This window comes from Perissodus microlepis, chromosome 14 (genome assembly GCF_051167445.1).
Source record: "Perissodus microlepis isolate ML-2025 ecotype Zambia chromosome 14, ASM5116744v1, whole genome shotgun sequence".
NCBI classification, from domain to species: Eukaryota; Metazoa; Chordata; class Actinopteri; order Cichliformes; family Cichlidae; genus Perissodus; species Perissodus microlepis.
Window position 1 is genome coordinate 15,526,107 of NC_140474.1, and position 15,157 is coordinate 15,541,263.

At 43.1% G+C, this 15,157-nt stretch overlaps 1 protein-coding gene across 3 annotated transcripts; it reads right to left on the reverse strand.

The window, feature by feature from the left end:
* Nucleotides 1-397: 397 nt before the first annotated feature.
* On the reverse strand, nt 398-14,294 carry relb (RELB proto-oncogene, NF-kB subunit). 3 transcript variants are annotated; one of them, XM_084951202.1, is made up of 11 exons: nt 13,546-14,294; nt 13,378-13,452; nt 12,461-12,630; nt 8,728-9,003; nt 7,808-7,974; nt 7,618-7,709; nt 7,366-7,497; nt 7,127-7,231; nt 5,537-5,752; nt 4,466-4,537; nt 398-2,886 (listed from the first exon to the last, which is right to left on the reverse strand). In XM_084951202.1, the coding sequence occupies exons 1-11, from the start codon at nt 13,577-13,579 to the stop codon at nt 2,462-2,464; spliced, it is 1,764 nt and encodes a 587-aa protein (XP_084807328.1). In that variant the 5' UTR covers nt 13,580-14,294; the 3' UTR covers nt 398-2,461. The 3 variants fall into 3 exon arrangements, with proteins under 3 accessions (XP_084807328.1, XP_084807329.1, XP_084807330.1); XM_084951203.1 differs by having other exon boundaries at nt 13,378-13,449; nt 13,546-14,293; XM_084951204.1 differs by lacking the exons at nt 12,461-12,630; nt 13,378-13,452; nt 13,546-14,294 and adding an exon at nt 10,821-12,427.
* Nucleotides 14,295-15,157: the final 863 nt, after the last annotated feature.

A 15,157-nucleotide genomic window follows, 5' to 3' on the forward strand; every position in this document is an offset into this window, starting at 1 on the left:
TAGTCATGTTTTAGGCAGAAAAGAAAGAAAAAAAACAAAAACAAAAAACTATTGTTTCTTTTGAGAGGCTGTGACTAAAGCGACCTCAAGGTGTCTCACAGCCATAAACAATAGGGTGATTTATATCCTCTGGGTTTCTGTCTAATGGGTTGGACAAACAAGTACTTCAAGGTTCTCTTGAGGCATTGAAGATATTTAAAACTACGACGTGACAAGCCGAAAAGCATCTCGGAGATGTCGAAGCTGCCAAGAATCATTGTTTTTATAAGTGAGAGAGCAGCTCAGGAATGTGTGTGGGCGGCAGCTGAATGCAGCGCCTACATCCCCTTTAACACACTCTAATCTTTTATGTCTGCCTCTCACTCTGCCTCAACAGGAAGTAATGACACAACAAAAGTTACACACAGACATTTTATTTTTCTCCGACTACTGCACTACACTGTGGGCAGACATGTGATAAGGTGCGATTGGAAATTTGAATGCTTAGCATGAGAGCGAAACTGACAAACAAAAGGAACTGACACAAAGAAAGCCAGAAATAGGAAAAGGGCTGTTTTCTATTACATTTATGTTGATTAAATATTAAACAAGCCAGCAGCTGTGGCAGCCAACAGAGAGCAATAACAGACAGGGACAAAGAAGAATTGATCCCAAACTACTGTACTTGAGACTTTTGGTGATTTAAAAAAAAAAAAAAAAAAAACCAAACCCTTTTATGCTGCCGGCAGCTTCAGCTAAGCAAAAAAAACAAATGTCGCACAAACATTTAATACGTGCCATTTTAGTCTCACCTTGCAATTAAAACAGACTGCAATTATGGAAGTTTACAGCTTTTGTGGAGAAGTTTGAGTTCTCCTTTTAAACTCCACACTGAATGTAGGCTTTAAATTAATGCTTGCAGCACTTATGGAAAATAAGGAATGCTAACTTGCTCCTGAAGACTTGGCCAGCAAGGCTTTGGAAGCAAAATAAAAAAATAAAATAAAAAAAAGGTACGGGGTTAAATACAGGGCAACAAAGTGCAAAGCAGCAGCAGCAGCAGCAGGAAAGAAGGCGCTCTGCTCCATAATGGTTTTGCAGTCTAGCAGAGCAAGCGCAGCAGATAACTCACTGCAGGAAGATTGTTCACAAGTGGATACAAGCACCAAAAATGCCACGTATATTCTTCTATGATTCAAGATAGCCGAAGCGTTTGTTATTTTTATATTCACTAGTTTCTCATTTACATTTGACAGCATTTCAAGTTGATAATGACAGACGACATAATATAGACTGGTGGTGGGAGGTCCCTGTGTGCTAATGAGAAGTGAACGAACTGAAAAAGCTGAACAAACAGCTTGCTGATCAGGCCCAATATTATGACCACCTGCCTAATGCTGTGTTGGTTCCCCTTTTGCTGCCAAAATAGCCCTGACCCATCGAGGCGCAGACCTCCAGCAGGTCCCACATATCCTCGATTAGACTGAGATCTGGGAAATCTGGAGGCCAAGTCAATGGCTTAAAATGTTCCTGAACCTTTTTTTTTTACTTGTGGCAAGGTGTATTATCCTGCTGAAAGAGGCCACAGCATCACCATTGTTCCTTCCTTGGACCACTTTTAATAGAATCTGACGTCTGTGTGTGTGGCTTACAGTGAAAAAACTGCTTTGAGTGCCAGCTCAGACAGAAAACACTCAGATGGAAAAAAAACCCAAAACTGATTGTAAGTTGTCACAGAAGATCAGACACTGATGATCACTGGTGTGAAACTTAGCTAAGTGTTCAGTACTGACTAACTTGTTGTGTTTAGACATGAGTAAGCCAATAAAACAAACAGCTTAGCAGCGCAGTTGTGCGTGGGTCTCTGGCGATTCTAAAGTGGTGTGACGGTAAATGGCGAGCCCCACCTCTCACCCATTGTCTGGGATGAACCGGATACGTGTGCCAGCATGAGAGCACTGAGCCAAGGATAAAGGAGCTCTGAACCAGTGCCATCAAAGGGGTTAAAGTGGAATCTCTCGGCCTGCAGAGCTATGCGCAGCCTTAACTGTCATCAGACCATCGGAGCAGCATGTAACGTGTTATTTTGCTTAAGTAGGAGTTATACCTTTGACTTAAAGTCAAATCCATTAAAAATCAAGAGAAAACCTCTGAAATGTATTAAATTCTGTGATGAAAGTTCAAGTGGCTGATGGGATTTTTCAAACTTGACTCCAGAGAGACAAGCATATGCATTTTGGCACTTGTATCCACTTTTGAAGGATGGTTTCAGTTTTCTGCTGCGCCAATCAGTACCAGTCTCATACTAAAAACAAAGCAGGCGATAGCTTGTTAGCTTAGCACAAGTTCTAGAAACAAGGGGAAGCGGTAAACTAGCTTAATGTGCTCACATGGCAGTGACATAAAACTGTCAGCAAGGAAGTGACCAAAATGTTAAAAGATGACAGAAACAGAAACAGCTGTAAACGGTGCTACACGATCCTCAAAGTTCCTCTTCCGTTTTCACCTGAACCGTGCTATCCTGCGGCTCCAACTGCGGGTTCTGGCTCTCGCTGACGAGCATGTTGAATTGCAAGTCACTGTAATGGGAAAAGTCCTGCAGGAAGCCGGAGTTCTGGTTGAAGTTCATATCCACATTAGCAAAGGCGGAGGCAGTGATGTCCAAGTTGCCAGGCACGAGTGAGGAGAAGTTTGGGTTATTGAAGACCTCCCAAAATTCAGGCATGTCTACCAACTGGTTGTAAAGGGCCGCCTCGTCTGTGTTTGAATCGATTGGATTGCAGTAACGCGGTTCCGCCGCAGCAGGTATGCCGGGCAGGACAGGGTGCGACCGCTCTTGTGGCGACATCATGTTTTGGGCCTCTGGGAGGAACTGGATGACCTGATCTGTCGCAGGTGCGCTCTTGGCTGAAACAGATTGCGTTACAGAGAAAACAAAGCTGTTAGAAACATGATGAATGGTCAGTTATTAGACGGAGGACTTTGTACCTGGATTGTGACATGTGATTCTCGACCTTTTTTAAAAAGCACACACACACAGCTGCCAGTCTTGAAAAAGGTCTTCACTGAGATTACGGAAACCTTTGAGGAGAAGTGCAGAGCCAGCTGTGTGATCATTTTGAAAGGTGTTTGTCTCATTGTTAATCTGTAGTACTTTATGCCACAAAGACTGTTTTGCCTTGTTTATATCAGTCAGACCAGGCTATGAAATGGAAATAACTGTGTGAAAAACCTCCAAAACAACCCCACAGCTGAGTCGACATCAACAAAAACTAGCCTTCATGAAGGTGGAACTTGCTGCTCTTTAGTTTTAACCTTTTGTACAGTTTACCCTGTTGCTTTTAACCCCTTTGTGCTTTTATTACACACCATCTTTATCTTGTTTGGTGTATCTATATATGTATAACACATAAAACTCTAGTCTATCTTCATGTGATAATCAGTCATAGAAATGACATGTCACATAAGGAGTATTTGTGGCTGACCACTTCCTCTTTTGTCATGTCTGTGTATTCCAGTGGTCGATTTTGGCATTTTTGGCAAATGTCATGTTAGCATGTGATCTGTTCTTCATCATGCAGTGATGAGTAGACAGAAAATGATTAAGTGTGATTTTTTTTGAAGGGTATTGTGATTCGTCCCAATTACAGAAGCTGCCATGTGTCTAATAGTGCATCTTCACAGCAGACGTGTTGACTCTTAGTAGGTGTGGTTAATGGCACAAACACTAACTCAACTGTTCCACTGAGGTTTCTGTAATTTACCCAAGTGAGCGTGACCGAGATGCCCTTTTTTCACAGGAAAATAAATGAATGGCTCACTTGCACCTCGTTTCCACCAATGCAGTGCTGGTATGGAGCTGGTGTGGGGGGCTTTCTGAGGGAAAAAAAGCTTTGAGACCCAAACGCTACTAGCAGGTGTTGGAGTAATTTCCATGCAAAAAAATAAATAAAAAATGCATCTGCTAGTCATGGGTGAAATTCCTGCACACTTAATTTTGTTTCAGTTTTGGTGTCAGCAATTCTGTGGCACCAACCTGGGCCACAATGCCACCGGCCCTTTTTCAGGGGAAATATGTGGAACAGGTTCTAGATTATGGACTGGTCCTGCATCAGTGGAAAAGGGGCTTTGCGGTTCTTGAAGTCAGGCAGATAGACTACAGTTTAAACCTGGATTTTGAGAAGACTGGCTATCATTTAACAAGCAGTTTGAACATGATTGTGAATAGCTTTAATCTGGACTGAGTGTCAAGTTAAAATAAAAATAATTGTATTCACTTAAAGGCACTTTATGCTTTTTGCATGATGAAATCCAAAAAGTTTAGATTTAAAATGTTGGTTTGCTGTGCTTTTCCTGTTGTATTAAGTCACAATATTTTGAGTGAAAATATGTAAACACGGAGCCAGAGAGGTGGCACAACCCAGTCAAACAGTTCACATGCTGAATTGTAAAAACACAAAGATCAAACTGACAGTCTGAACCTCACCTGTCACACAGGGCTTCTCCTTGAGGTTCACCTCTGACTTTAGCCTTGTCTTCCGCTTCACCTCGTACGGGTCTGAAATGAGAAATGAAACGCTGTCAGTGTTTAGCAATAATCTGCTGCATCTGTTTTTTTAATTTGTGAGCACTATGACTGGTAAAGAGGAGAGAGAACTGGCTGACATGATGAGAGAAAGAAGGTGGCTGTATTGCGTGTGCAGGAGACCACGTGGAAAGGCCAGGAGTGCTGGAGGTAGATTCAAAATGTTCTATTGTGGTGTACATAGTGCTGTGGACGCGCAGAGAGTGTCAGACAGGATCATGGGTGTGAAGGTGGAAATCAGAGGGGTGGTTTTCATTGTTATCTGTGCGTATGCCCCACAGGTTGGATGTCGTTTAGAAAAGAGAGGGGAGTTCTGGAGCAAGTTGGATCAAGTGGCAGAGAGTGTCCCCAAGGGGGGAAAGAGTAGGACAGACTTCAGTGGACATGTAGATGAAGGGAAGAGAGGTGATGAGGAGGTGTTGAGTAGGAATGGTATCAAGGAATGCCGAAGGAAAGATGGTGGTGGCCGGTGACGTAATGGTGGAATGAGGACGTACAGGAAAGTATTCAAAGAGGCTTACAGTGAGTTGTATGTGAGGCTGGACACAAGGAGATAAAGGTTTGTTTTGATTGGTTAAACAGAGTGATCGAGCTGGAAAGGATTTGCAGCAGGATGGAAATGTACTAATGAGTAAGGAGAGTGTGCAGAGAAGGTGGAAGGAGTACTTTGAGAGAGAAAAAAAGACAGAGGACAGTTAATGAATGAGAAAATGCAGTGAGGAGGAAGTGAGGACAGCTATGAAGAGGAGGAAGAACGGAAAGGTGGCTGGTCCTGATGACATAAGTGTGGAAGTGTAGAGATGTATAGGAGAGAGGACAGTGGACTTTATGACCAGAAGAAGGAGGGAGACCGGCGGAAAAGTGAATCTACAGGGAGTAGAGATAGTGGAGGCTCATGGATGTAGTGAAGGAGGACATGCAGAGGGTTGGTGTGGCAGAAGAGGATGTTAGGGAAGTCCAGTACCGACTGACCTGGATTGCGAGGCAGGTACTTGAATGTAATGGGCTCGCTCTCCATCTGGTCTGAGATGCGACGCAGGGCCAGGTTGACTTCCACTTCCTCTGTGATGTCTTGGTCCTCGTAGGGCGGAGTCTTAAACACGATGGCGATCTGTCGGTGCACGTCTGTCTGGGCAAACTCCCCGTTCGCCTTCCACGACTCTCGCCTGAAGATGATCTCGATGTCGTCTGAGGACCAAACACACAAAGCTCTTTATTATTCAAGAAACATTAGAACATGTTTGTGTTCTCATTCATCCAGGTCATGGGAGTCTTTAACAAGAAGCTTCTTCACTTCTGGGAGTCCCAGGTTTCATTACATTAGGGACCCCGTAATGGTCAGCACCTAGGCTCATGGGACATTTGACTCCAAGGCCACCTTCCTGTTCGCCTTAAGAAGCGAAGAAGCCTCTTAATTAAGAATTGATGAGAAAATGTTTCAAAATGATCCAAAATACAAAGAAGATTAAAAATAAAACCTTTTTTAGAGGAATCAAAACTTTTAATATTTTTATTCAAAATAATTAGGTCACAACGGTTTTCTTCTTTAGGGCGCGTTACCACCTGGAAACCACCTACAAGTCCTCTTTCATCACATCCACACACCTCCTCTTTGTGCTTTCTTCTTCTCTAACAGCGTCTTTCTACCTGCACGTCTTCACTGCACATGTCCAAACAAACTCAGGCTCATCTTTCTTACTTTGTCCCAGAACCGTCCAACCTGAGCGGTCGCCGTGATGAGCTCCAAACATCTCAGCATGTCAAACTCAGCTTCTTCCAGGTCTTTTCATATGTTTCATGCAATGTAACTGATCTCTCAGCTGCCTTCTTAACTTTTACTTTCATGTTGGTATCCTTCTGTCACAACCCAGTACCCTTTTCTTCACCTCTTTTTCACACCCCAGTTGCTCTGGATGGTTGACCCCAAGTATTTAAACTCAACCACCTTCACCTCCTCCATCATCCTCACCTCACCAAAACACATTTTCTACCTTGCTCCTTCTCACCTTCACTCCTTTTCTCTACACAGGAAACCCCCACAGCTCCCTGTGTAGACCGACACATCATACGCAAACATAATATTCCACAGAGTCAGACCTCATCTGCCAGCTTGAGAAGCTCTCAAAGGCAGCTTCTCAAATTCACTTTTAACCAGTCTGTCGCTCCTACCAAACACTATTTTCTCAGTGCACCCATGCATATCCTGCACCGCTCTCACACTTCTCTCTAACACTCCTGACTTCCTCATGCAGCACCGCACCACCTTTCTGGGCACCCTGTCACATGCTTTCTCTTAGTGAAGAAAAACACAATGTGACTCTTGACCTTTATCACGCTTCTTTTTACTACTTTAAGTTACAAAAATGTGGGTGTGTGTGCTTTTTTTTTTTTTTAATAACACAATCACAAAAATCTCATTTAAAAGTTAACTAAAGCTCCAAAGCCCTACACGTAAACTTGGATTGTAATCAGGCTCTTTATCGCGTTTCTGAATAGTGGAAGCTGGACTTGTTTTATGTAATCTACTCCTGGAACCTAACTTCAAAAAAACTTTCCTGTTACCTTTCTGCACTTTGTCACACAACATGTAGACCTCCGTCTTGCCAGTGCAGGGACCTTCATACAGGTTCAAATGGGTGATCTTCAGCTGTGATGTAGTTGTTGCCTCTAGAATTAAAAAAAACAAAAAAAAAAACATGCATGACAAAGCGTGAGAATAGGGAAATACGCTGCCTTATTTTTGGCGCGCTTGGTTGACTGCGGTCAAGGCTTTTCGGTGTGTTTGTCTGGTTATGTCTTACTCTTGTCATAAATGGGCTTCGACACCACCGGGCTGAGATGGTCTTTCCTGCCGTCCTGCAACTCGAGCTCGCACTGAAAGCACAGACGCACTGAATTCATGTCCATGTCTTCAATGCCCTTCGAATGCCCGGCTGAGGGGAGAACAGAGACAAAATAAGTCAGTGAGGACAGAAAAAAATGCCTTTATATATGTGAATGAAGAGCAACGTGGAGATTAAGGTGCGGTGCATTGGCATACGTCTCCCACTCACTCTGAAATGGGTCGATATTTAGGCTTCTTCGCTTCTGAAGTGAAATGTCCAGCTCTTTCCGCCTCACACACTGAATACCGAGGTTAGCGAAGCTGGGTGTAAAAACAAGGGGAACTGTTCAAATAAAATGTAAAGACACACCACGAAATTTAAAGTATCAAAATGGCAGGGAACGAAGGCGAATGCACACCTGTGACGTCGGTTGTTGCGAGGGTTGAATGTGACAAAACAGATCCCTGTACCATTTGGACAGTCTTTACCCACGAGGCAGTGGGGGTGAGGCCGGTGTGGGAGGTCTTTGGTCACCAAAGAAACTGTGACGTTGACCTTCTTTAAGCTGTCGATGGAACCCTGAATCTGAAAGAAAGAAAAGAACAAGATTTATAGCAAAAATCCAGAATAAGTTCAGAGCTGTGATGCCTATTAATGTGATTTTCTTGATAGAAAACACAGAAAAAGTTGTCTAAAGTTCTTAATTTTTTCCCTGACCAACAGACCAAAGCTGTTGTAATATGCCAAACTAAAGCAGATAACCCTGACATCTGAGAAACTTGGCTTGAAAAGAGTTGAAATAAAAGCCGATTAACCTTCTCTATCTGTTGCTCCAGGATTTTTTGTCTCTTTCCCCCTCAGACATTTATCTGGGGCAGACTTTTAACAATAGGTTTCTAGAAGGTCATTACAGATTTCCTGGTGCATTAAAAAAAAACAAAAAACTACCTAACTCAGTTTCATCCAAAAATAATGACAGGTTAACACCATTGTTCAATTCTATTAATATCCATTATGCAACCGGACATTTCCTTGACTAAACCTTACATAACCTGGTAACCACCAAGTCAATGTGTGAATGATCGTGGCGTGTAGATGTGTGTGGCAGTGTTTTTTAGTAAGCAGCTGGGGGATATACCTCCTTGTATCTCACTGCACTTGAGCTGGGATTTGTGGGGACTTTCTAATTGATTCAGACAAACCACATTTTTTTCAGTCTCCACCCATTTCAGACAGGAGGGGTCAAGTGAACAGAGTAAACAGGATCAGCTATGGTTAAAAGTGCCTAACTACCTCTGAGGTCGTGTAAACTCCCCTTCTGAAAACAAAAACTCCTACCTCTATCGTAGGCAGGGTCTTTTCAGTGTGGGTGCTGGATGCACCCAGGATGCTGCCCGCCGAGCGTCCTTCACATTCATAGCGAAACCTCATGCCTCTGTCTTTGGGCTCCTCCACTATCGCGAGCTTGGGCTTGTCCAGAACGCGCTCCAGAATGTCCGTGTCGCCTCGGTTCTGAGAGGACGGGATGCCGGAGTTCTTCGAGCTCAGCAAACACGAGGACCCTCGCCCAGAGGAAGGATGAGTCGATGCCATATCCATGACAGGGAGGACTGGCTGATGGGGGGGACAAGAGAAAGCAATTTAAAAAATTGACTTAAACATATTTACCTTGCACTAGAAACTTCTGGCAGAAATGAAAAGATGCAGACAACATGCAACAACCAACCAAGCCTCACGACTGTCCCTAAAGGCTGGTGATGCACATCAGATGAGTCTTTTATAACCTGATCTAATGAGTAAAGATAATTTCTGTACTCGAAAGACTTCAAAGCAAATCCACAAAGCATCTGAAAGAAGAAACAATAGTTGTTGTTTTTTTAATTTTCCCCCACTGGTTTGTGTTTATTTTATGTTTTAACCATTTCTTTATCATGTTTGTGATCTCTATGCTTTTTATTTCTGCTCTGGTCTTACCTCATACCCCCACAGTTTTTTTTCCCTATTCCATCTGTTTTAGCAGGAAAGTTAAAAGTCAGATGGCTCGACTTCATATTTCTCATGAAAACTTAATTTACACTCGGAGGTTTTCTTGCTTTGGATGTACAAATGCAGTGAGTCAGTTTGCTGACAGCATGAAACATCTCACCGGTTGAACTATGCCTTTAGATTTCCGATCATCAACTATCGACCTTTCTCAACACTCTTCCAGGAAGAAAAACTGAACTTCTGCAGTAAAATAAAAGTACTGGCAACTGCCAGTGCTACCCCTCAGACTCCCAGCAGACGCACCTGTGGTATCAATTACAAAATCCTACGTCATCTTGTCCTCAAGTTATCGCATTCACAAACTTAGGTGCCCACGTCACCGGCCTCGGTGAGGTGACGACAATACATGATCAGCCTTTTACGGCTGAGGAGTAAAAACCTGACCTGACAGTCACATTTCATTCACCAGATTTCCATCATGATGTGTAAAGGAGAAGAAATTACCAAGTCAAATACGCAGGCATTCGCAACCAGTTACAACCTATAAGAATATCTACAATTTCGAAGCACTGACTCACTTTCAAAGCACAACTTCATAAAATCCTTTTAATAAAATGTTTCCCTTCCAAACGTCTAGCTTATTTAATTTAAAAACAAGTGTGATGTTTCAGTATTTCACCATTAAAAAAAATACAATGAGAGAAAAGTGTCAAAAATGGCAACAAATGCAATTTAATATCTCAGAATATTTCTAAATGATTACTTTGCATCTTTTTGTAGCAGCTCAGCTCCCATTTTGGGAAGCCCCATGTTAAACTGAGTCACTCTATATAAAGCAGCTGAAAGTAGCTCCACTTTGACAAGCTAAAATACTACAATGGTACTTTTTACACACCAGTGTGTCTGTATTAACAGTCTAATGATGTTACACGGTTTTGCGGTTTTACTGCTGAAAGAGCTTTTTTTTCCCCGCCTCGACATCTTCATAGTTTTAATGAAGAAAAACAACCTCATGTCTCTTGGGCAATGATGACACTACAGATGAAGCATGCAGTGAAAGAACTGACTCATGGCGTGTGTTTCTTTTTGTTTTCTCTCCATACATGTGCTTTCTATCAGTGAGCAGAGTTAACCTCGTGCTCTGCGACTCCTCCTCTTGCATATGATGTCTTATTTTTTCCGTTACACCGCAGACCACCGAGCTTTTTCCGCTCCCACTCAAGACTTTGTATCTCTTTTTTGTCTTTGCTGCTTTTAGTTTCTCTCTTTCTCTGCAGTGCCATCCTCGCTCATTTGTTTCTGCTCATCGAGGCGCCTGATTGCTTTCTCTTACATCACCGTGAACCCAAAGTTATCACAAATCAAGTTTCACCCGACTCACTGCAGTCTATCTGCTGTAGCTAATCTAAAAAAAACCCAGAAGATAAGAATGATAATGATCAAACCTGCAGGTAAGAAAAGTAGTAAAGAAGTCGCCTCCTTTGTCAGACGTGTTGCTGTGAATCATTAAACCATCGCTGCAGAGATGTGGGTGATACCTCTGCATGAGATCATGTTTCATAATATCCTGTCGAGCCCCAGACGTCTTTGGTCAAAGTGTTGGTACGCACCCCTGCAATCGTGTTATCCCCCTCCCCAAAAGAAGAAAAGAAAAAAGAGAAAAAAAAAAAAGGACTGGACCTTTCAACAAAAGCCTGCTACACCGAGCCAGCAAACGGAAATAGGAAGTCAGCTCAGCCTTACGCCCTTCAGCCAATCACAGCACTGACACGGGGGTGAAAAATGCAACCTTTCGTCTCCGGTGGGTTTGGCTTGTAAACAGAAAGGATGGCAAACTGAAAGCAGGAGTCAGATTACAGCTCTTCCAAAATGTCCTCTCCACTCCCCAAGCCCACCTCCTCTATAACAACAACAAAAAAAAAAGGCACAAAGAGGTGTGCCACGCTCCCTAACAAGCTGCAAAACCTCTTCAAACCCAGCAACATAACCTGTGCAGCTCATTCACTAAGAGAAGGCTGAACTTCTCTTCTAGCGCCCTTCATTATTACCTATCTGTGCAGTCACTACAGTGCCTCTCTTATCAGATTACAGTCTTTCTGAGCTCCCGCTGCCCGTAAACCACGTGCTTTCTGGTAGAAGCCTGACCTGCCGAGTTGCCTAACGGCTGCTTTGTGCCACACAGCAAAAAAGCCAACCGTCTGCAGGCTGCACATGAATCATGCAGCACTTCATACCACCGACATTCAATCCTCACAACAGCCTCATTATGAGAGCTGCAGCCACCGCCGAGGAGGAGGAACAGACGCTTCCTCTGAACGTGTTTTATATCAACCGCCTTTCAATAATAGCACAAAGACAATATGGGAAATAAAACTACTGTTGCTAATAATAAACCGAGGGAAGAGCATAACAACCTGCCCATCTGTGTGACTGCTTTGCATAAACAAATGATAAGAAAACCTAAAAAAAAAAAACAACAATCAGAGAAGCCAAAAGCAGATTTTAACAGTTTCTTCTCATAAATAAAATGTTTTAAGTTTTAGCTGAATCCATTAACTGTTTTAATGTTTATGTTGCCCAGCTAAGATAAGAAAAGGCTAAAAATAAGAATGCCATCATTATTGTTATCATTGTTTATTAGTCATAACCTTTCTCCAGACAGCTTAGACTCCAGTTTCCTACCTGTTATACAGTCATAGCAGCCAAAGTGATTGAATATTTACAAAATAGGCGCATGTACTGACATTTATTTCTCTGGCTTTTATATAAATTAAGTATCAGGTATATTGATTATTACTTTATCTAGTTAAATAGAACCTGGATCGAAGTAATGAGCACAAATTTTGCCAAGAATCTGTAAAAATTATGCCCCTATTTACCCCAGGCTGGCAGCTTTCACAGCCCACAGCTGATACAAACACCTCTCTGCTTGGCACCCTTGGGTGTTGCCAGCAGTCTTTCTGGGTAACGTATGAAACTGTGAAATGAGCTGGAAACCAGAAAAATCAACACCCTGCATGACACCACCTAAAAACAAAAAACAAACAAACAACAACAACAACAAAACAAACAAACAAACGCCCACCTTAGACGAGGTGCCTCTTGCAACCAGCACCGGCTTGGATGTCTGCGTTGGTTTGTGGATGGGGGTTGGTGTCGAGCAGGGGAGGCCAGCAGGTGGAGGAGGTGGTCCAGGTAGTCCAGATAGGGAGGGTGCTACCTGCTCACTTTCTGTGATATATTCTTGAATCAGGTCTGTGTGAATGAATACAAACTGATGGTGAATCCAAAGTGAAAGTGCAAATGTGGTAAAAAATCTGACAGCGGTTTAGGGCAGCAGCTGTGCTGTTTCTTTATGTTTTTGGATTTGAAAGCAGAAACACTTCCATTAACATCTTTCAAATCTAATAGTATATTACTGCAATCTATTTTAAGACGTGGCAACGTGTCACAAGACACAGTGTGTCAGAATTTGAGTGGTTACCACCTCACATGAACCGTTTCCTCTGTTTTGTTTTTGTCACTGGTGCATGAATCTGTGGCACGTTGTTTCAGCACTGCACCAATAAAAAAAAACAAGCCTGGTGCCATGTAGCCAGCCTCAGTTTAACCAGTGAAAGTGAATCTAGAGCAGTGGTTACCTGCAGGTAAATATACCTTTTGGGGACCAGTGGTTGTGGTCTGTCATGTCTGACACTTTGTCAGAAATCATGAAACATTAAACAAAGCAAGCATCTGCAGCACAGTTTTCAAAGTTAGATAAGAGAAATCAGCTGTTGTGACTTTTTTCACGTTTAATTTAATGTCCCAAATGTTGAGTTCTCCTTCTCTGACATCGGAAATAAGACAACCTAAGATTAAACAAGCAGGAACTCTGATGATGGTTCACGCCTCCTGCCAGAGGTCATCTCAGGTCACCGTAATGCCTCCCCGCTTCCGGCAGATGCACGCAGAGCCAAAACAAAACAAAACATAACAAAACAAAAAAGACCCACCACTCACCGAAATCTATAGAGTTGAGGCTCGAACAATTGTCGTCCTGCGGGTCAATCCCGGGAAGGGGTGTTGTCTCCTCTGCTGTGAAAAATCACATGCCTCAGGATGATGTCAGCGCTTTTACGCACAAACACACGCAAAGATTCAACAGGTTTACAAAAGACAACCACCCACCAGAGGTACCGTTGACCATGTCCATGTCTATCATGGCATGCGTCCAGTCTTTAAGACCACTTTGAGGACCTTAAACTCCACCGTCGTGTCCTTGAATTCTTCCTTGAGAACTCTCCAAACCGGATGACTCTGGGTTTTTTCCGTCTCGGCCCAAACCTTCGTCCTAAACTCTGAAACAGCTCCTTAAACCACCAGTTTGACTGCACAGCGGCTCAGAGTGTCTGTCTGATCCCGGGGAGAAGTGTCAAACCGTCCCGAAGCCATGTGTGGAACTAAGTGTGCTCCGCTTTTGTGTTTCCGGCAGGCTTCGCGATTGGCTGCTGGACGCGTGGAAATCCCCCTCCGCGCGTAACGTCACCTCACAGACGGGAAACCCCCCGCGACAGCGCGAACCAAACTTTTAATCAAACGGCGCTTTATTGATTTGCATAATGCATCATAGTGAGGCCAGAAAATGCATTTTACCCTTAAATGCCGATTTCCCCCCTCATTATGTATGTAAACTGACCGCACGTATCGGCGGCTCGTCTTGTTTTCATATCGGCTTCAGCGCATATCCAAATCGGTTTTTAACTATTCAAATTAGCCTCTATCCCAGAGCTAATGCACCTATTTTTAGCACAAAGAAGTCAAAAAGCCAGCTCTTTCTCAGCCACACGCCCTCTGACGCATTTCTCCTGGTTACATCATGTCTTTATCACGCTTCTCCCGGTTCCTCCAATCAGGGAGAAGTGGGAATTTCATAAGAGCAAAGTAAAAGTTACAATTTCAAAAAAAAACAAAAACCAAAAACCCCTCCCATTAGAAACGGCGCCTCTTCTCCTCTCAACTTAAAAACTCTGACAAACTGCTGAAAAGTTACGAGGCGCAGCAGCGACACCTGCTGGTCGCCCAGAAGACAGACGATTTAAAGGAAATGGAAATCGAAAGCGGGCGTTTAGGGGAAGCAGTGACTCAGCAGGGAGCAGATTAAAAAACAAAAATAAAGCAAGCCAGCTGCAGGCATGACCCACACGCTTCAGCCTGAGCTCTGCAACGAGAGGATAAGCTGCGAGTCCTCATATTTTGAAGGCAAAATATGCTGGGGTTTTTTTTTTTAGCTGTTTTTAGCTAAAACTTTATAGGCACACAGTATTTCCTGGAGGTCACATGTCTTTACTTGAGTCAAAAGTAGACCATCAGTGTTTCATGACACCAAGTATCACCTACACCTGTCACCGGTGTGCTCCTAACATAACAGTGTTTCCACTTGCCTCAACTGTCAGTGCAATGGGGAAACAGCGCCCTCCCTCCTGGTTTGGCACAATGACTGTAAAGAAGAAAAAAGTCTTTTATACAGTTGTTGTTGTTGTGGCCGTTTATTTGAGGCTGGCTGCAGTAATCACTCCCAGTCTGTTAAAGCTATACGAGAGGTGAGTTGTATCTAGAGTAGTTATGTTTTATCGATACATAAAACTTGTTTTATCAACTGACGAACACAGTGTATGAAGTACTTAGTGGGCAGGTGTCTGACACCAGTTTGTGTACTCTTCATTTGTTTAACACTGTATAATACATATGTTTTTTGGGACTGGTTTGCCAGAGGTGGCCCACACATGGGCACAGTACAAGG